The sequence below is a fragment of the Oncorhynchus masou genome, chromosome 20 (assembly GCF_036934945.1).
Source record: "Oncorhynchus masou masou isolate Uvic2021 chromosome 20, UVic_Omas_1.1, whole genome shotgun sequence".
NCBI classification, from domain to species: domain Eukaryota; kingdom Metazoa; phylum Chordata; class Actinopteri; order Salmoniformes; family Salmonidae; genus Oncorhynchus; species Oncorhynchus masou.
In genome coordinates this window covers 31,550,370-31,572,657 of record NC_088231.1, presented here as the reverse complement: position 1 = coordinate 31,572,657, position 22,288 = coordinate 31,550,370, and the positions used below count along the sequence as shown (strand labels likewise).

Below are 22,288 nucleotides of genomic sequence, written 5' to 3'. Positions count from 1 at the left end.
AAAAAGGTGTTAAACTGACCAAAATACATTTTTTATTTGAGATTTTATAAAGGGTTCCCTTAGGAACCTCTTTTTCTAAAGAGTCTAGAACCGTACTGAACTGATATTCTAGAACCGTACTGAACTGATATTCTGGAACCGAACTGAACTGATATTCTAGAATCGTACTGAACTGATCTAGAACCATAAAATGGAAGTAAAGTGCTTCAATGAATCCAACTCGTAAAAAAATGGTTTAATTACAATGAACAGTGAAGAAAAACACATTATCAATAATAATCATCTCACCAGGATGTTTTTATTCAGGAACAACGGCCTGATGCTATTGGTCAAGACCAAACAATGGCCTGATGCTATTGGTCAAGACCAAACAACGGCCTGATGCTATTGGTCAAGACCAAACAACGGCCTGATGCTATTGGTCAAGACCAAACAACGGCCTGATGCTATTGGTCAAGACCAAACAATGGCCTGATGCTATTGGTCAAGACCAAACAACGGCCTGATGCTATTGGTCAAGACCAAACAACGGCCTGATGCTATTGGTCAAGACCAAACAATGGCCTGATGCTATTGGTCAAGACCAGACACGGCCTGATGCTATTGGTCAAGACCAAACAATGGCCTGATGCTATTGGTCAAGACCAAACAACGGCCTGATGCTATTGGTCAAGACCAGCCAATCAATCAATCAATCAAATGTATTTATAAAGCATGAGCAGATGTCACAAAGTGCTTATATAGAAACCCAGCCTGAAGACCTCCAACATGCCTGATGTTATCAGGGTCAATTCCAGACGAATCAAAAAGAGAATCAAACTCCGATTCAAATTCTAAATGTCCCTCATTTACAAGTATTGAAGAGAATTAGAATTGGAATGTTTGTGTACTTCCTGAATTGACTGGAATTGAAATGGCATTTGACCCCAACCCTGGATGTTATTGGTCAAGACCAAACAAGGGCTGATGTTATTGGTCAAGACCAAACAAGGGCCGATGTTATCGGTCAAGACCAAACAAGCGCTGGTGTTATTGGTCAAGACCAAACAAGGGCTGGTGTTATTGGTCAAGACCAGACAAGGGCTGATGTTATTGGTCAAGACCAGACAAGGGCTGATGTTACTGGTCAAGACTGTTCTACTCTATTTTAGTGTGTTCTTTTCCCACAAGGCATTGCACACTCAGGAGTCCAGTTCTGACCTTCATGAAGTGTGTTTAAGCGTGCATTCATAAGTGCATGTGTGTGTCTGTGTGTGTGTCTGTGTGTGTGAGTATTTGCGTCCGTCCGTGTGTGCGTGACCGTCCGTGTCCGTGTGTCCGTGTCTGTTTACTGGTTCTTCTTGCTCATCATGTGTCTGTTGTACTGGGAGTCAGTGTGCAGTATCTTGTCCCACCAGGTAAAGGTGGATGCGTAGTTCCCTACGAAGTTCATATGGTGGAAGTCATGGAAACGAGCTCCGGCATAGAACGGAATCAGGTGGAGAGGGTTGAGAGGGATGTCATACCCACTGGAGAGAGGAGGAGAGGGGAGGAGAGGAGGAGAGGGAGAGGAGAGAGGGAGGAGAGCAAGGAGGAGAGGGGAGGAGAGGAGGGAGGGGGAGGGGGAGAGAGGGAGGAGAGGGAGAGAGGAGGGAGGGGGAGGAGAGGGAGTGGGAGAGAGAGGGAGGGAGGGAGGGAGGGAGGGAGGGAGGGAGGGAGGGAGGGAGGGAGGGAGGGAGGGAGGGAGGGAGGGAGGGAGGGAGGGAGGGAGGGAGGGAGGGAGGGAGGGAGGGAGGGAGAGGGGGAGGAGAGGGAGGGAGGAGGAGGAGGAAAGGGAGGAGGAAAGGGAGGGAGGGAGGGAGGGAGGGAGGGAGGGAGGGAGGGAGGGAGGGAGGGAGGGAGGGAGGGAGGGAGGGAGGGAGGGAGGGGGGGAGGGAGGGAGGGAGGGAGGGAGGGAGGGAGGGAGGGAGGGAGGGAGGGAGGGAGGGAGGAGAGGAAGAGAGTATGTTAATTTAACATTGTAATATGTATACACATAACCTACACAAAATCCCCTGAACCCCACTCCACCCGTACACACTCCTCATATGACAACACAGTGTCTGCGTTCAGATTCTCTACCTTCACTCCTCCTCATGCATTAAAAAGCATTGGATTGGTTCAGGCTTTGCTGGAGGGAGCTTTCACCATACTCCTCACACCAGTCCAGTCCTTTTAAATCCACGAGGGGGAGAGTATGAGGTTCTCGGGAGAAGGGTAGAGAATCAGGAATGTTGTCAGAAACAAGAGAACATGGTAGATCTGGAGACCCCTGGTGGCCAGACTAGAGAACTACATGGTAGAGCTGGAGACCCCTGGTGGTCAGAAAAGAGAACAGGCAGGGAGAGCTGCAGACCCCTGGTGGTCAGACCAGAGAACAACAGGCAGGGAGAGCTGCAGACCCCTGGTGGTCAGACCAGAGAACAACAGGCAGGGAGAGCTGGAGACCCCTGGTGGTCAGACCAGAGAACAACAGGCAGGGAGAGCTGCAGACCCCTGGTGGTCAGACCAGAGAACAACAGGCAGGGAGAGCTGCAGACCCCTGGTGGTCAGACCAGAGAACAACAGGCAGGGAGCGCTGGAGACCCCTGGTGGTCAGACCAGAGTACAACAGGCAGGGAGAGCTGGACACCCCTGGTGGTCAGACCAGAGTACAACAGGCAGGGAGCGCTGGAGACCCCTGGTGGTCAGACCAGAGAACAACAGGCAGGGAGAGCTGGAGACCCCTGGTGGTCAGACCAGAGTACAACAGGCAGGGAGAAATGCAGACCCCTGGTGGTCAGACAAGAGAACAACAGGCAGGGAGAGCTGCAGACCCCTGGTGGTCAGACCAGAGAACAACAGGCAGGGAGAGCTGGAGACCCCTGGTGGTCAGACCAGAGAACAACAGGCAGGGAGAGCTGCAGACCCCTGGTGGTCAGACAAGAGAACAACAGGCAGGGAGAGCTGGAGACCCCTGGTGGTCAGACAAGAGAACAACAGGCAGGGAGAGCTGGAGACCCCTGGTGGTCAGACCAGAGAACAACAGGCAGGGAGAGCTGCAGACCCCTGGTGGTCAGACCAGAGAACAACAGGCAGGGAGAGCTGAAGACCCCTGGTGGTCAGACCAGAGAACAACAGGCAGGGAGAGCTGCAGACCCCTGGTGGTCAGACCAGAGAACAACAGGCAGGGAGAGCTGGAGACCCCTGGTGGTCAGACCAGAGAACAACAGGCAGGGAGCGCTGCAGACCCCTGGTGGTCAGACCAGAGAACAACAGGCAGGGAGAGCTGGAGACCCCTGGTGGTCAGACCAGAGAACAACAGGCAGGGAGAGCTGCAGACCCCTGGTGGTCAGACCAGAGAACAACAGGCAGGGAGAGCTGCAGACCCCTGGTGGTCAGACCAGAGAACAAAAGGCAGGGAGAGCTGCAGATCCCTGGTGGTCAGACCAGAGAACAACTGGCAGGGAGAGCTGCAGATCCCTGGTGGTCAGACCAGAGAACAACTGGCAGGGAGAGCTGCAGACCCCTGGTGGTCAGACCAGAGAACAACAGGCAGGGAGAGCTGCAGACCCCTGGTGGTCAGACCAGAGAACAACAGGCAGGGAGAGCTGCAGACCCCTGGTGGTCAGACCAGAGAACAACAGGCAGGGAGCGCTGGAGACCCCTGGTGGTCAGACCAGAGTACAACAGGCAGGGAGAGCTGGAGACCCCTGGTGGTCAGACCAGAGTACAACAGGCAGGGAGCGCTGGAGACCCCTGGTGGTCAGACCAGAGAACAACAGGCAGGGAGAGCTGGAGACCCCTGGTGGTCAGACCAGAGTACAACAGGCAGGGAGAAATGCAGACCCCTGGTGGTCAGACAAGAGAACAACAGGCAGGGAGAGCTGCAGACCCCTGGTGGTCAGACCAGAGAACAACAGGCAGGGAGAGCTGGAGACCCCTGGTGGTCAAACCAGAGAACAACAGGCAGGGAGAGCTGCAGACCCCTGGTGGTCAGACAAGAGAACAACAGGCAGGGAGAGCTGCAGACCCCTGGTGGTCAGACCAGAGAACAACAGGCAGGGAGAGCTGAAGACCCCTGGTGGTCAGACAAGAGAACAACAGGCAGGGAGAGCTGGAGACCCCTGGTGGTCAGACCAGAGAACAACAGGCAGGGAGAGCTGGAGACCCCTGGTGGTCAGACCAGAGAACAACAGGCAGGGAGCGCTGCAGACCCCTGGTGGTCAGACCAGAGAACAACAGGCAGGGAGAGCTGCAGACCCCTGGTGGTCAGACCAGAGAACAACAGGCAGGGAGAGCTGCAGACCCCTGGTGGTCAGACCAGAGAACAACAGGCAGGGAGAGCTGCAGATCCCTGGTGGTCAGACCAGAGAACAACTGGCAGGGAGAGCTGCAGACCCCTGGTGGTCAGACCAGAGAACAACAGGCAGGGAGAGTTGGAGACCCCTGGTGGTCAGACCAGAGAACAACAGGCAGGGAGAGCTGGAGACCCCTGGTGGTCAGACCAGAGAACAACAGGCAGGGAGCGCTGCAGACCCCTGGTGGTCAGACCAGAGAACAACAGGCAGGGAGCGCTGCAGACCCCTGGTGGTCAGACCAGAGAACAACAGGCAGGGAGAGCTGCAGACCCCTGGTGGTCAGACCAGAGAACAACAGGCAGGGAGAGCTGCAGACCCCTGGTGGTCAGACCCGAGAACAACAGGCAGGGAGAGCTGCAGACCCCTGGTGGTCAGACCAGAGAACAACAGGCAGGGAGCGCTGGAGACCCCTGGTGGTCAGACCAGAGAACAACAGGCAGGGAGAGCTGGAGACCCCTGGTGGTCAGACCAGAGAACAACAGGCAGGGAGAGCTGCAGATCCCTGGTGGTCAGACCAGAGAACAACAGGCAGGGAGAGCTGCAGACCCCTGGTGGTCAGACCAGAGAACAACAGGCAGGGAGAGCTGCAGATCCCTGGTGGTGATGAGTAAAGTAGATATGTATTTTTCCACAAATAGGAAAAAAGTGAGTGTTAGCGGTGTTTACTCTCCACTACACCTCTGCCTCCTCAATAGTCTCCAGTAGTGTGTGTGTGTGTGTGTGTGCGTACCTGTGTACGTCGATGGTCTCCAGCAGGCGGAAGGCGACCCAGGCCCATAACAACGTCACGTGGTTACAGAACACCATGATGCCGATGAAGAACCCAGACCCAAGGATCACTGTCTCAGCTGGGTGGGCGTACTCTGCCTGCATGCCAAATGGGGCCTACAGACACAGAGGGGGGGGGGGGGGGAGAGATGTGCTATGTGCTCACTGCCCACAAAATGAGGTGGAAACTGAGCTGCACTTCCTAACCTCCTGCCCAATGTATGACCATATTAGAGACACATATTTCCCTCAGATTACACAGATTACAAACAAATCCAATTTTGATAAACTCCCATATCTACTGGGTGAAATTCCACAGTGTGCCATCAAAGCAGCAAGATTTGTGACCTGTTGCCACGAGAAAAGGGCAACCAGTGAAGAACACGCACCATTGTAAATACAACCCATATTTATGCTTATTTATTTTATCTTGTGTCCTTTACCATTTGTACCTTGTAAAAACACTGTATATACAGTGTCTTGCGATTACAGCTGTAAGTCGCTTGGGGTATGTCTCTATCAGTTTTGCACATCGAGAGACTGAAATGTTTTCCCATTCCTCCTTGCAAAACAGCTCGAGCTCAGTGAGGTTGGATGGAGAGTATTTGTGAACAGCGGTTTTCAGTTCTTTCCACAGATTCTCGATTGGATTCAGGTCTGGACTTTGACTTGGCCATTCTAACACCTGGATATGTTTATTTTTGAACCATTCCAAGTTCAATTTTGGTTTCATCTGACCAGAGCACCTTCTTCCACATGTTTGGTGTGTCTCCCAGGTGGCTTGTGGCAAACTTTAAACGACACTTTTTATGGATATCTTTAAGAAATGGCTTTCTTCTTGCCATTCTTCCATAAAGGCCAGATTTGTGCAATATACGACTGATTGTTGTCCTATGGACAGAGTCTCCCACCTCAGCTGTAGATCTCTGCAGTTCATCCAGAGTGATCATGGGCCTCTTGGCTGTATCTGTATTTATCATCATTAGTCATTTAGGTCAACATTGGATCATTCAGAGATCCTCACTGAACTTCTGGAGAGAGTTTGCTGCACTGAAAGTAAAGGGGCTGAATAATTTTGCACGACCAATTTTTCAGTTTTTGATTTGTTAAAAAAGTTTGAAATATCCAATAAATGTCGTTCCACTTCATGATTGTGTCCCACTTGTTGTTGATTCTTCACAAAAAATACAGTTTTATATCTTTATGTTTGAAGCCTGAAATGTGGCAAAAGGTCGCAAAGTTCAAGGGGGCCGAATACTTTCGCAAGGCACTGTATATATATAATATGACATTTGTAATGTCTTGATTGTTTTGAAACTTCTGTATGTGTGATGTTTACTGTTAATTTTTATTGTTTATTTCACTTTATATATTATCTACCTCACTTGCTTTGGCAATGTTAACACATGTTTCCCATGCCAATAAAGCTTGAATTGAATTGAATTGAGACAGAGACAGAGAGAGAGAGACAGAGAGAGAGAGAGAGAGAGAGAGAAAGAGAGAGAGAGAGAGAAAGGGACAGAGACAGGGACAGAGAGAGACAGAGAGATAGAGAGAGAGAGAGACAGAGAGACAGAGAGACAGAGAGAAGTCGGGTTATAACAAGTTTTTTTTACATTTTAGTCCGTTGGCAGACACTCTCATCCAGAGCAATGAGGGTTAAATGCCTTGCTCAAGGGCACATCGGCATTTGTGTGTATTCGTGCCTGTGTGTGTTCTTGCCTGCCTGTCTAGCGTGTGTGTGTGTGTGTGTGTGTGTGTGTGTGTGTGTGTGTGTGTGTGTGTGTGTGTGTGTGTGTGTGTGTGTGTGTGTACTCACAGTGAACTCGTGGTGCACTTTGTGGATGTGCTTGTAGATACTGCGGTGATGTAGCAGGCGATGGAGGAAATAGTGCCAGGTGTCCTCTATCACAGCACAGCCTAGACACTGAGCTAACAGGTAGGGCCTGGGGAAGGAGAGATAGACAGAACAGCCTAGACACTGAGTTAACAGGTAGGGCCTGGGAGGGAGAGGTAGACAGAACAGCCTAGACACTGAGCTAACAGGTAGGGCCTGAGGAGGGAGAGATAGACAGAACAGCCTAGACACTGAGTTAACAGGTAGGGCCTGGGGAGGGAGAGATAGACAGAACAGCCAAGACACTGAGCTAACAGGTAGGGCCTGGGGAGGAGGAGGCAGACAGAACAGCCTAGACACTGAGTTAACAGGTAGGGCCTGGGGAGGGAGAGATTCACAGAACAGCCTAGACACTGAGCTAACAGGTAGGGCCTGGGGAAGGAGAGATAGACAGAACAGCCTAGACACTGAGTTAACAGGTAGGGCCTGGGGAGGGAGAGGTAGACAGAACAGCCTAGACACTGAGCTAACAGGTAGGGCCTGGGGAGGGAGAGATAGACAGAACAGCCTAGACACTGAGTTAACAGGTAGGGCCTGGGGAGGGAGAGATAGACAGAACAGCCTAGACACTGAGTTAACAGGTAGGGCCTGGGGAGGGAGAGGTAGACAGAACAGCCTAGACACTGAGTTAACAGGTAGGGCCTGGGGAGGGAGAAATACACAGAACAGCCTAGACACTGAGTTAACAGGTAGGGCCTGGGGAGGGAGAGATAGACAGAACAGCCTAGACACTGAGTTAACAGGTAGGGCCTGGGGAGGGAGAGATAGACAGAACAGCCTAGACACTGAGTTAACAGGTAGGGCCTGGGGAGGGAGAGATAGACAGAACAGCCTAGACACTGAGTTAACAGGTAGGGCCTGGGGAGGGAGACATAGACAGAACAGCCTAGACACTGAGCTAACAGGTAGGGCCTGGGGAGGGAGAGGTAGACAGAACAGCCTAGAGACTGAGCAAACAGGTAGGGCCTGGGGAGGGAGAGATACACAGAACAGCCTAGACACTGAGCTAACAGGTAGGGCCTGGGGAAGAAGAGATAGACAGAACAGCCTAGACACTGAGTTAACAGGTAAGGCCTGGGGAGGGAGAGATACACAGAACAGCCTAGACACTGAGCTAACAGGTAGGGCCTGGGGAAGGAGAGATAGACAGAACAGCCTAGACACTGAGTTAACAGGTAGGGCCTGGGGAGGGAGAGGTAGACAGAACAGCCTAGACACTGAGCTAACAGGTAGGGCCTGGGGAGGGAGAGATAGACAGAACAGCCTAGACACTGAGTTAACAGGTAGGGCCTGGGGAGGGAGAGGTAGACAGAACAGCCTAGACACTGAGTTAACAGGTAGGGCCTGGGGAGGGAGAGATACACAGAACAGCATAGACACTGAGTTAACAGGTAGGGCCTGTGGAGGGAGAGATGGACAGAACAGCCTAGATACTGAGTTAACAGGTAGGGTCTGGGGAGGGAGAGGTAGACAGAACAGCCTAGACACTGAGTTAACAGGTAGGGCCTGGGGAGGGAGAGGTAGACAGAACAGCCTAGACACTGAGTTAACAGGTAGGGCCTGGGGAGGGAGAGATAGACAGAACAGCCTAGATACTGAGTTAACAGGTAGGGCCTGGGGAGGGAGAGGTAGACAGAACAGCCTAGACACTGAGCTAACAGGTAGGGCCTGGGGAGGGAGAGATAGACAGAACAGCCTAGACACTGAGTTAACAGGTAGGGCCTGGGGAGGGAGAGGTAGACAGAATAGCCTAGACACTGAGTTAACAGGTAGGGCCTGGGGAGGGAGAGATAGACAGAACAGCCTAGACACTGAGCTAACAGGTAGGGCCTGGGGAGGGAGAGGTAGACAGAACAGCCTAGACACTGAGTTAACAGGTAGGGCCTGTGGAGGGAGAGATAGACAGAACAGCCTAGACACTGAGTTAACAGGTAGGGTCTGGGGAGGGAGAGAGGGACAGAACAGCCTAGACACTGAGTTAACAGGTAGGGCCTGGGGAGGGAGAGGTAGACAGAACAGCCTAGACACTGAGTTAACAGGTAGGGCCTGGGGAGGGAGAGAGGGACAGAACAGCCTAGACACTGAGTTAACAGGTAGGGCCTGGGGAGAGAGAGATAGACAGAACAGCCTAGACACTGAGTTAACAGGTAGGGCCTGGGGAGGGAGAGATAGACAGAACAGCCTAGACACTGAGCTAACAGGTAGGGCCTGGGGAGGGAGAGAGGGACAGAACAGCCTAGACACTGAGTTAACAGGTAGGGCCTGGGGAGGGAGAGATAGACAGAACAGCCTAGACACTGAGTTAACAGGTAGGGCCTGGGGAGGGAGAGGTAGACAGAACAGCCTAGACACTGAGTTAACAGGTAGGGCCTGGGGAGGGAGAGATAGACAGAACAGCCTAGACACTGAGCTAACAGGTAGGGCCTGGGGAGGGAGAGATAGACTTGTGCGCCTACCTCTGAGTTTGTGTGTGTTGGGTCGTACCATTGTGACATGCTGTCCCAGACGTAGGGGAGGTTGTGTGTGTGTGTTGGGTCGTACCATTGTGACATGCTGTCCCAGACGTAGGGGAGGTTGTGTGTGTGTTGGGTCGTACCATCATGGCATGCTGTCCCAGTCGTAGGGGAGGTTGTGTGTGTGTTGGGTCGTACCATCGTGGCATGCTGTCCCAGTCGTAGGGGAGGTTGTGTGTGTGTTGGGTCGTACCATCGTGGCAGGCTGTCCCAGTCGTAGGGGAGGTTGTGTGTGTGTGTTGGGTCGTACCATCGTGGCATGCTGTCCCAGTCGTAGGGGAGGTTGTGTGTGTGTGTTGGGTCGTACCATCGTGGCAGACTGTCCCAGTCGTAGGGGAGGTTGTGTGTGTGTTGGGTCGTACCATCGTGGCATGCTGTCCCAGTCGTAGGGGAGGTTGTGTTTGTGTTGGGTCGTACCATCGTGGCATGCTGTCCCAGTCGTAGGGGAGGTTGTGTGTGTGTTGGGTCGTACCATCGTGGCATGCTGTCCCAGTCGTAGGGGAGGTTGTGTGTGTGTTGGGTCGTACCATCGTGGCATGCTGTCCAAGTCGTAGGGGAGGTTGTGTGTGTGTTGGGTCGTACCATCGTGGCATGCTGTCCCAGTCGTAGGGGAGGTTGTGTGTGTGTTGGGTCGTACCATCGTGGCATGCTGTCCCAGTCGTAGGGGAGGTTGTGTGTGTGTTGGGTCGTACCATCGTGGCATGCTGTCCCAGTCGTAGGGGAGGTTGTGTGTGTTGGGTCGTACCATTGTGACATGCTGTCCCAGACGTAGGGGAGGTTGTGTGTGTGTTGGGTCGTACCATCATGGCATGCTGTCCCAGTCGTAGGGGAGGTTGTGTGTGTGTTGGGTCGTACCATCGTGGCATGCTGTCCCAGTCGTAGGGGAGGTTGTGTGTGTGTTGGGTCGTACCATCGTGGCAGGCTGTCCCAGTCGTAGGGGAGGTTGTGTGTGTGTGTTGGGTCGTACCATCGTGGCAGACTGTCCTAGTCGTAGGGGAGGTTGTGTGTGTGTTGGGTCGTACCATCGTGGCATGCTGTCCCAGTCGTAGGGGAGGTTGTGTGTGTGTGTTGGGTCGTACCATCGTGGCAGGCTGTCCCAGTCGTAGGGGAGGTTGTGTGTGTGTTGGGTCGTACCATCGTGGCATGCTGTCCCAGTCGTAGGGGAGGTTGTGTGTGTGTTGGGTCGTACCATCGTGGCATGCTGTCCCAGTCGTAGGGGAGGTTGTGTGTGTGTTGGGTTGTACCATCGTGGCATGCTGTCCCAGTCGTAGGGGAGGTTGTGTGTGGGTTGGGTCGTACCATCGTGGCATGTTGTCCCAGTCGTAGGGGAGGTTGTGTGTGTTGGGTCGTACCATCGTGGCAGGCTGTCCCAGTCGTAGGGGAGGTTGTGTGTGTTGGGTCGTACCATCGTGGCATTCTGTCCCAGTCGTAGGGGAGGTTTTGTGTGTATTGGGTCGTACCATCGTGGCATGCTGTCTCAGTCGTAGGGGAGGTTGTGTGTGTGTGTGTGTTGGTGTGTATTGGGTCGTACCATCGTGGCAGGCTGTCCCAGTCGTAGGGGAGGTTGTGTATGTGTTGGGTCGTACCATCGGGGCATGCTGTCCCAGTCGTAGGGGAGGTTGTGTGTGTGTGTGTGTTGGGTCGTACCATCGTGGCAGGCTGTCCCAGTCGTAGGGGAGGTTGTGTGTGTGTGTTGGGTCGTACCATCGTGGCATGCTGTCCCAGTCGTAGGGGATGCTGAAGAACTCAGTGAAGTGGTACGTTCCACAGATCATGGGCAGCTGGATACAGAAGTGGTTGAACAGCAGCATCTTGAAACACCTCCACTGTTTCTCCCACGTCTCTGGCTTGTCCTACACACACACACACACACACACACACACACAAGGGGAGGGAGTATCATTGTTAAAACTTCCACTTCTTCATCTAACACTCTAACACCCTCCCTATCCATTGGATCTAACACCCTCCCTACCCGTTGGATCTAACACCCTCCCTACCCGTTGGATCTAACACCCTCCCATACCAGTTGGATCTAACACCCTCCCTACCAGTTGGATCTAACACCCTCCCATACCAGTTGGATCTAACACCCTCCCTACCTGTTGGATCTAACACCCTCCCTACCAGTTGGATCTAACACCCTCCCTATCAGTTGGATCTAACACCCTCCCCTACCAGTTGGATCGAACACCCTCCCCTACCAGTTGGATCTAACACCCTCCCATACCAGTTGGATCTAACACCCTCCCCTACCAGTTGGATCGAACACCCTCCCATACCAGTTGTATCTAACACCCTCCACAACCGTTGGATCTAACACCCTCCCTACCCATTAGATCTAACACCCTCCCTACCCATTAGATCTAACACCCTCCCTACCCATTGGATTTAACACCCTCCCTACCCGTTGGATCTAACACCCTCCCTACCTGTTGGATCTAACACTCCACCCACCTGTTGGATCTAACACCCTCCCCTATCTGTTGTATCTAACACCCTCCACAACCTGTTGGATCTAACACCCTCCCTACCCATTAGATCTAACACACTCCCTACCCATTAGATCTAACACCCTCCCTACCCATTGGATTTAACACCCTCCACAACCTGTTGGATCTAACACCCTCCCTACCCATTAGATCTAACACCCTCCCTACCCGTTGGATCTAACACCCTCCCTACCCATTGGATCTAACACCCTCCCTACCCGTTGGATTTAACACCCTCCCCTACCTTTTGGATCTAACACCCTCCCATACCCGTTGGATCTAACACCCTCCCCTACCTGTTGGATCTAACACCCACCCCTACCTGTTGGATCTAACACCCTCCCATACCAGTTGGATCTAACACCCTCCCATACCAGTTGGATCTAACACCCTCCCTACCTGTTGGATCTAACACTCCCCCCACCTGTTGGATCTAACACCCTCCCCTATCTGTTGGATCTAACACCCTCCCATACCAGTTGGATCTAACACCCTCCCATACCAGTTGGATCTGACACCCTCCCATACCAGTTGGATCTAACACCCTCCCATACCAGTTGGATCTAACACCCTCCCTACCTGTTGGATCTAACACTCCCCCCACCTGTTGGATCTAACACCCTCCCCTATCTGTTGGATCTAACACCCTCCACAACCTGTTGGATCTAACACCCTCCCCTACCTTTTGGATCTAACTCCCTCCACAACCTGTTGGATCTAACACCCTGTTGGATCTACCTGTTGGATCTAACACCCTGTTGGATCTACCTGTTGGATCTAACACCCTGTTGGATCTACCTGTTGGATCTAACACCCTGTTGGATCTACCTGTTGGATCTAACACCCTGTTGGATCTACCTGTTGGATCTAACACCCTCCACAACCTGTTGGATCTAACACCCTCCACAACCTGTTGGATCTAACACCCTCCCCTACCTTTTGGATCTAACACCCTCCCCTACCTTTTGGATCTAACACCCTGTTGGATCTAACACCCTCCCCTACCTGTTGGATCTAACACCCTCCACAACCTGTTGGATCTAACACCCTCCCCTACCTGTTGGATCTAACACCCTCCCCTACCTGTTGGATCTAACACCCTCCCCTATCTGTTGGATCTAACACCCTGTTGGATCTACCTGTTGGATCTAACACCCTGTTGGATCTACCTTTTGGATCTAACACCCTGTTGTATCTAACACCCTCCCCTATCTGTTGGATCTAACACCCTGTTGGATCTACCTTTTGGATCTAACACCCTGTTGGATCTAACACCCTCCCCTATCTGTTGGATCTAACACCCTCCCCTACCTGTTGGATCTAACACCCTCCACAACCTGTTGGATCTAACACCCTCCACACCCTGTTGGATCTAACACCCTGTTGGATCTACCTGTTGGATCTTGTACTTCTGCATGAAGGGAAGGAACTGAAACAGGAAACCAGGTAGACAAAACAGGAAGTAGATGGCCTCGTGGACGATGAGAGAACCCCAGGTGGCGATCTGGAATTTGGTGTAGTTCTCATTCACATACCTGGTGGACAGAGATCAACAGACATCAATCAATGAATCAAAGAGTCTAAGAACATGTCCATCTGTCTGCCTGAAACATTGTGTAGTCAGCTCGTCAACCAGTCACTGCCTGGAACGTTGTGTAGTCAGCTCGTCTGCCTGGAACGTTGTGTAGTCAGCTCGTCAACCAGTCATTCAATCAGCCAGTCAGTCATTATAGTAGTATTACCCCCAGGCGTGCTGTGGTGAAGGCTGCAGAGGGTTGTCAGGTAAAACTGTAGTAGTGTAGTAGGAGTAGTAGTATTATATTAGTAGTAGTATTATAGGTGTAGCTGTATAGCAGCAGTGTAGTGGTAGTAGTATTATATTAGTGGTAGTATTATAGCTGTATAGCAGCAGTATAGTGGTAGTAGTATTATATTAGCAGTAGTATTATAGATGTATAGCAGCAGTATAGTGGTAGTAGTATTATATTAGTAGTAGTATTATAGGCGTAGCTGTATAGCAGCAGTATAGTGGTAGTAGTATTATATTAGTAGTAGTATTATAGGTGTATAGCAGCAGTATGGTGGTGGATGTCAGAAGGTGAATTCACCAATTTGTAAGTCGCTCTGGATAAGAGCGTCTGCTAAATGACTTAAATGTAAATGTAGTAGTATTATATTAGTAGTAGTATTATAGGTGTAGCTGTATAGCAGCAGTATAGTGGTAGTAGTATTATAGGTGTAGCTGTATAGCAGCAGTATAGTGGTAGTAGTATTATATTAGTAGTAGTATTATAGGTGTAGCTGTATAGCAGCAGTATAGTGGTAGTAGTATTATATTAGTAGTAGTATTATAGCTGTATAGCAGCAGTATAGTGGTAGTAGTATTATATTAGTAGTAGTATTATAGGCATAGCTGTATAGCAGCAATATAGTGGTAGTAGTATTATATTAGTAGTAGTATTATAGGTGTAGCTGTATAGCAGCAGTATAGTGGTAGTAGTATTATATTAGTAGTAGTATTATAGCTGTATAGCAGCAGTATAGTGGTAGTAGTATTATATTAGTAGTAGTATTATAGCTGTAGCTGTATAGCAGCAGTATAGTGGTAGTAGTATTATATTAGTAGTAGTATTATAGCTGTATAGCAGCAGTATAGTGGTAGTAGTATTATATTAGTAGTAGTATTATAGGTGTAGCTGTATAGCAGCAGTATAGTGGTAGTAGTATTATATTAGTAGTAGTATTATAGGTGTAGCTGTATAGCAGCAGTATAGTGGTAGTAGTATTATATTAGTAGTAGTATTATAGGTGTAGCTGTATAGCAGCAGTATAGTGGTAGTAGTATTATATTAGTACTAGTATTATAGGTGTAGCTGTATAGCAGCAGTATAGTGGTAGTAGTATTATAGGTGTATAGCAGCAGTATAGTGGTAGTAGTATTATATTAGTAGTAGTATTATAGGTGTATAGCAGCAGTATAGTGGTAGTAGTATTATATTAGTAGTAGTATTATAGGCGTAGCTGTATAGCAGCAGTATAGTGGTAGTAGTATTATATTAGTAGTAGTATTATAGGTGTAGCTGTATAGCAGCAGTATAGTGGTAGTAGTATTATATTAGTAGTAGTATTATAGGTGTAGCTGTATAGCAGCAGTATAGTGGTAGTAGTATTATATTAGTAGTAGTATTATAGGTGTAGCTGTATAGCAGCAGTATAGTGGTAGTAGTATTATATTAGTAGTAGTATTATAGGTGTAGCTGTATAGCAGCAGTATAGTGGTAGTAGTATTATATTAGTAGTAGTATTATAGCTGTATAGCAGCAGTATAGTGGTAGTAGTATTATAGGTGTATAGCAGCAGTATAGTGGTAGTAGTATTATATTAGTAGTAGTATTATAGCTGTATAGCAGCAGTGTAGTGGCAGTATAATTATAGCTGTATAGCAGCAGTATAGTGGTAGTAGTATTATAGGTGTATAGCAGCAGTATAGTGGTAGTAGTATTATATTAGTAGTAGTATTATAGGTGTAGCTGTATAGCAGCAGTATAGTGGTAGTAGTATTATATTAGTAGTAGTATTATAGCTGTATAGCAGCAGTATAGTGGTAGTAGTATTATATTAGTAGTAGTATTATAGCTGTATATCAGCAGTATAGTGGTAGTAGTATTATATTAGTAGTAGTATTATAGGCGTAGCTGTATAGCAGCAGTATAGTGGTAGTAGTATTATATTAGTAGTAGTATTATAGGTGTAGCTGTATAGCAGCAGTGTAGTGGTAGTAGTATTATATTAGCAGTAGTATTATAGCTGTATAGCAGCAGTGTAGTGGTAGTAGTATTATATTAGTAGTACTATTATAGCTGTATAGCAGCAGTATAGTGGTAGTAGTATTATATTAGTAGTAGTATTATAGGCGTAGCTGTATAGCAGCAGTGTAGTGGTAGTAGTATTATATTAGTAGTAGTATTATAGACGTAGCTGTATAGCAGCATTGTAGTGGAAGTAATAGTATAGTAGTAGTCGTAGTATTCTAGTCGCCGCATCGTAGTAGTATAGGAGTGTATTAGTAGTAGCAGTAGTAGTAGTAGTATATTAGTAGTAATAGTATAGTAGTGTTATAGTAGTACAGTAGTAGTAGTATAGGAGTGTATTAGTAGTAGTAGTAGTATATTAGTAGTAATAGTATAGTAGTGTTATAGTAGTACAGTAGTTTAGTAGTAGTAGTATAGGAGTGTATTGGTAGTAGCAGTAGTAGTAGTAGTATATTAGTAGTAATAGTATAGTAGTGTTATAGTAGTACAGTAGTTTAGTAGTAGTAGTATAGGAGTGTATTAGTAGTAGTAGTAGTATATTAGTAGTAATAGTATTGTAGTGTTATAGTAGTACAGTAGTTTAGTAGTAGTAGTATATTAGTAGTACTAAAGCAATAGTACACTAATAGTATAGTAGTATAGAAGTTTAGCAGCAGTACAGTAGTAGTAGTAGTAATAGTAGTATAGAAGTTTAGCAGCAGTACAGTAGTAGTAGTAGTAGTAGTAGTAGTATAGCATAGTAGAAGTATAGTAGTATAGTAGTGGTATAGTAATAGTAGTATAGAAGTTTAGCAGCAGTACAGTAGTAGTAGTAGTAGTAGTAGTAGTAGTAGTATAGCATAGTAGCAGTATAGTAGTATAGTAGTGGTATAGTAATAGTAGTATAGAAGTTTAGCAGCAGTACAGTAGTAGTAGTAGTAGTAGTAGTATAGCATAGTAGCAGTATAGTAGTGGTATAGTAATAGTAGTATAGAAGTTTAGCAGCAGTGTAGTAGTAGTAGTATAGCATAGTAGCAGTATAGTAGTATAGTAGTGGTATAGTAATAGTAGTATAGAAGTTTAGCAGCAGTACAGTAGTAGTAGTAGTAGTAGTAGTAGTAGTATAGCATAGTAGCAGTATAGTAGTATAGTAGTGGTATAGTAATAGTAGTATAGAAGTTTAGCAGCAGTACAGTAGTAGTAGTAGTTTGTAGTAGTAGTAGTATAGCATAGTAGCAGTATAGTAGTATAGTAGTGGTATAGTAATAGTAGTATAGAAGTTTAGCAGCAGTACAGTAGTAGTAGTAGTAGTAGTAGTATAGCATAGTAGCAGTATAGTAGTATAGTAGTGGTATAGTAATAGTAAAGCAATAATACCCCCAGGCGTATTGTAGTGAAGGCTGAAGAGGGTTGTCAGGTAAAACAGCATCAACATATTCCACGGCCAGGAAGGCAGAGGACAAGATGGTGGCCGTACTGTTCACCTCCATTCTGATTGGCTGGTGGGGGTGGGCTGGGAGGAGACAACACTGAGAACACGCACACACACATACACAAAAACACACATTAATATTCATTGGCTCTGACCAGGAAGAGGCCTGGGCAAACACAATAACGTTTTATACATTAATAACGAGACTAGACAACAGCACGTGTGCACACACACACTGCATAGCGATGGACATAGCCACACACACACTACATAGCCATGGACATGGCCACACACACACTATATAGCCATGGACATAGCCACACACACACACACACACACACACACACACACACACACACACACACACACACACACACACACTGCATAGCCATGGACATAGCCACACACACACACACACTGCATAGCCATGGACATGGCCACACACACACACTATATAGCCATGGACATAGCCACACACACACACACACACACACACTGCATAGCCATGGACATAGCCACACACACACACACACACACACTGCATAGCCATGGACATAGCCACACACACACACGCACACACGCCACACACACACACACTGCATAGCCACACACACACACACACACACACACACACACACACACACACACTGCATAGCCATGGACATAGCCACACACACACACACTGCATAGCCATGGACATAGCCACACACACACACTGCATAGCCATGGACATAGCCACACACACACACTGCATAGCCATGGACATAGCCACACACACACACTGCATAGCCATGGACATAGCCATTAATAAAATAACTACCATATTGTTTGTTTTTAAATAATTAGAAATAAAAGCTGCACAAAATAAATAAGATGGATAAAGACCTGGATTGAAATATACAGGGAAAACCTCTGGACCAGGACATATATACAGAAATATACAGGGAAAACCTCTAGACTAACCAGGACATATATACAGAAATATACAGGGAAAACCTCTGGACTAACCAGGACATATATACAGAAATATACAGGGAAAACCTCTGGACCAGGACATATATACAGAAATATACAGGGAAAACCTCTAGACTAACCAGGACATATATACAGAAATATACAGGGAAAACCTCTGGACTAACCAGGACATATATACAGAAATATACAGGGAAAACCTCTAGACTAACCAGGACATATATACAGAAATATACAGGGAAAACCTCTGGGCCAGGACATATATACAGGGAAAACCTCTAGACTAACCAGGACATATATACAGAAATATACAGGGAAAACCTCTGGACCAGGACATATATACAGAAATATACAGGGAAAACCTCTGGACCAGGACATATATACAGAAATATACAGGGAAAACCTCTAGACTAACCAGGACATATATACAGAAATATACAGGGAAAACCTCTAGACTAACCAGGACATATATACAGAAATATACAGGGAAAACCTCTGGACTAACCAGGACATATATACAGGGAAAACCTCTAGACTAACCAGGACATATATACAGGGAAAACCTCTAGACTAACCAGGACATATATACAGAAATATACAGGGAAAACCTCTGGACCAGGACATATATACAGGGAAAACCTCTGGACTAACCAGGACATATATACAGAAATATACAGGGAAAACCTCTGGACTAACCAGGACATATATACAGAAATATACAGGGAAAACCTCTGGACTAACCAGGACATATATACAGGGAAAACCTCTAGACTAACCAGGACATATATACAGAAATATACAGGGAAAACCTCTGGACTAACCAGGACATATATACAGAAATATACAGGGAAAACCTCTAGACTAACCAGGACATATATACAGAAATATACAGGGAAAACCTCTAGACTAACCAGGACATATATACAGAAATATACAGGGAAAACCTCTGGACTAACCAGGACATATATACAGGGAAAACCTCTAGACTAACCAGGACATATATACAGAAATATACAGGGAAAACCTCTGGACCAGGACATATATACAGAAATATACAGGGAAAACCTCTGGACTAATCAGGACATATATACAGAAATATACAGGGAAAACCTCTGGACCATGACATATATACAGAAATATACAGGGAAAACCTCTGGACCAGGACATATATACAGGGAAAACCTCTGGACCAGGACATATATACAGAAATATACAGGGAAAACCTCTGGACCAGGACATATATACAGAAATATACAGGGAAAACCTCTGGACTAACCAGGACATATATACAGAAATATACAGGGAAAACCTCTGGACCAGGACATATATACAGAAATATACAGGGAAAACCTCTGGACTAACCAGGACATATATACAGAAATATACAGGGAAAACCTCTAGACTAACCAGGACATATATACAGAAATATACAGGGAAAACCTCTGGACTAACCAGGACATATATACAGAAATATACAGGGAAAACCTCTGGACTAACCAGGACATATATACAGAAATATACAGGGAAAACCTCTGGACTAACCAGGACATATATACAGAAATATACAGGGAAAACCTCTGGACCAGGATATATATACAGAAATATACAGGAAAACCTCTAGACTAACCAGGAAAACCTCTGGACCAGGACATATATACAGAAATATACAGGGAAAACCTCTGGACTAACCAGGACATATATACAGAAATATACAGGGAAAACCTCTGGATTAACCAGGACATATAGTTCCAGTCAAAAGTTTAGACACACCTACTCATTCAAGGGGTTTTCTTTGTTTTTACTATTTTCTACATTGTAAAATAGTGAAAACATCAGCACTATGAACACATATGGAATCATGTAGTAAATATATTTTATATTTGAGATTCTTCAAAGTAACCACCCTTTGCCTTGATGACAGCTAGAATGCTTTTCCAACCGTCTTGAAGGAGTTCCCACATATGCTGAGCACTTGTTGGCTTCTTTTCCTTCACTCTGCGGTCCAACTCATTTGGGTTGAGGTTGGGTGATTGTAGAGGCCAAGTCATCTGATGCAGCACTCCATCTCTCTCCTTCTTGGTCATATAGACCTTTCACAGCCTGGAGGTGTGTTGGGTCATTGTCCTGTTGAAAAACAAATGAAGCGCAAACCAGATGGGACGGCGTATCACTGCAGAATGATGTGGTATTCATGCTGGTTTAGTATGCCTTGAATTCTAAATAAATCACAGACAGTGTCACCAGCAAAGCACCCCCACACCATAAATCCTCCTCCTCCATGCTTCACGGTGGGAACCACACAGGCAGAGATCATCCGTTCACCTACTCTGTGTCTCACAAAGACATGGCGGTTGGAACCAAAAATCTCCAATTTGGACTCATCAGACCAAAGGACAGACTTCCACTGGTCTATTGTCCACTGCTTGTGTTTCTTGGCCAAAGCAATTCTCTTCTTCTTATTGGTGTCCTTTAGTAGTGGTTTCTTTGCAGCAATTCAACCATGAAGACCTGGTTCACGCATTCTCCTCTGAACAGTTGATGTTGAGATGTGTCTGTTACTTGACATCTGTGAAGCATTTATTTGGGCTGCAATCTGAGGCTGGTAACGAATGAACTCATCCTCTGCAGCAGAGGTAACTCTGGGTCTTCCCTTCCTGTGGCGGTCCTCATGAGAGCCAGTTTCATCATAGCACTTGAAGAAACTTGTAGTCCTTGAAATGTTCTGTATTGACTGACCTTCATGTCTTAAAGAAATGATGGACTGTCATTTATCTTTGCTTATGTGAGCTGTTCTTGCCATAATAAGGATTTAGCCCTATTTGGCTAAAAGACTATCATCTGTATGCCACTCCTACCTTGTCACAACACAACTGATTGGCTCAAAAGCATTAAGAATGAAAGAAATACCACAAATTAACTTTTAACAAGGCACACCTGTTAATTGAAACACATTCCAGGTGACTACCTCATGAAGCTGGTTGGGAGAATGCCAAGAGTGTTCAAAGCTGTCATCAAGGCAAAGGGTGACTACTTTGAAGAATCTCAAATATAAAATATATTTTGATTAAATATATTTTTTAACAGTAAAGAAAAGGGATTTTATAACATACTGCAAAAAGTGACAAGCAATAAACAAGATGAAAACAACAATTATTCAGGGAAAGGGGTTAATGTGTACAAATGACATGTGATTATTACTGTGTACAGATTGACAATGAGAAAGCCTATATCGGTGATCACCCGTATGGAATATGACTGCGTAACAATGTCACGGGGTTGAGATCCATATTGAACCAGACCCATTATTATGTTATCGAGCCGTTACAGACTCAACACTTCTTATGTCCAATAACAGTCTGATGAACTGGGTTATGCGAATTATTAGAGTGAAAAAAATGTCCGTAAAAAGGTTTTTACAATCCTCACTAGATGTTAGAAACACTAGAAACATTCAACTTGCCGCTTTACAGGAGTGTTTAAAATAAAAATCAAACGGTATTGTTGTCTCAACTCGGTTAAATATAGACTAAAACAATACTGCTGGAGGACTTCAGTGTCCCTTTGGGAAGGCGAGCAATGTTTCATTCCTGCGTCGGTTAGATACCTAGACTTCTCTTCGCACCGAGTTTCTCTTACCGTTGTGCATTTATCTGATCGTTGGCTACTTTGTCTCGTTATTTGTCCGGTGAACAACAACTACAACATAAAACCGCACCTAAACATTTATAAAGCTTTACAGCACAGTACCATATATCTGACCCATCTAACGCAACAGTCGGTATTAAGCCCTATCTGGCATTAGACCGCAAAAGTTACCTCTGCGTTAGAATATAAAACAAATGTTTCTTTATTGATTAGATTTAAGAACATGAATATAATATGTTAATATATTACCTTGGTGCAGCTGTGGGTCCGTCTACCTGAGTGAGAGGCTGCCGTGTGGCGACGAGTACAGTATTATCTACCAGCCTGATTGGACGAAGGGAGAGGAGACTGACGTCAGGGGGCCGAGCGGGCGCTCTGATTGGCCCCGGGAATGGAGTGATGATAGTGAGACGCGGAGTT

General features: G+C 46.8%; 1 protein-coding gene across 1 annotated transcript; it reads right to left on the bottom strand.

The window, feature by feature from the left end:
- Nucleotides 1-220: 220 nt before the first annotated feature.
- On the bottom strand, nt 221-22,213 carry LOC135507262 (methylsterol monooxygenase 1). The gene is made up of 7 exons (XM_064926863.1): nt 22,118-22,213; nt 17,197-17,348; nt 13,422-13,563; nt 11,241-11,389; nt 6,946-7,072; nt 5,089-5,243; nt 221-1,508 (listed from the first exon to the last, which is right to left on the bottom strand). Exons 2-7 carry the CDS (start codon nt 17,307-17,309, stop codon nt 1,328-1,330), a joined length of 867 nt encoding a protein of 288 aa, XP_064782935.1. The 5' UTR covers nt 17,310-17,348; nt 22,118-22,213; the 3' UTR covers nt 221-1,327.
- Nucleotides 22,214-22,288: the final 75 nt, after the last annotated feature.

Coding starts and splice junctions, on each gene's coding strand:
- LOC135507262 (XM_064926863.1), bottom strand. CDS start 17,309: ATGGAGGTGAACAGTACGGCCACCATCTTGTCCTCTGCCTTCCTGGCC. Junction 5,244..6,945: donor AAGTGCACCACGAGTTCACT/GTGAGTACACAC, acceptor CTGTGTCTGTAG/GCCCCATTTGGCATGCAGGC. Junction 1,509..5,088: donor GAGACCATCGACGTACACAG/GTACGCACACAC, acceptor TCCTCTCTCCAG/TGGGTATGACATCCCTCTCA.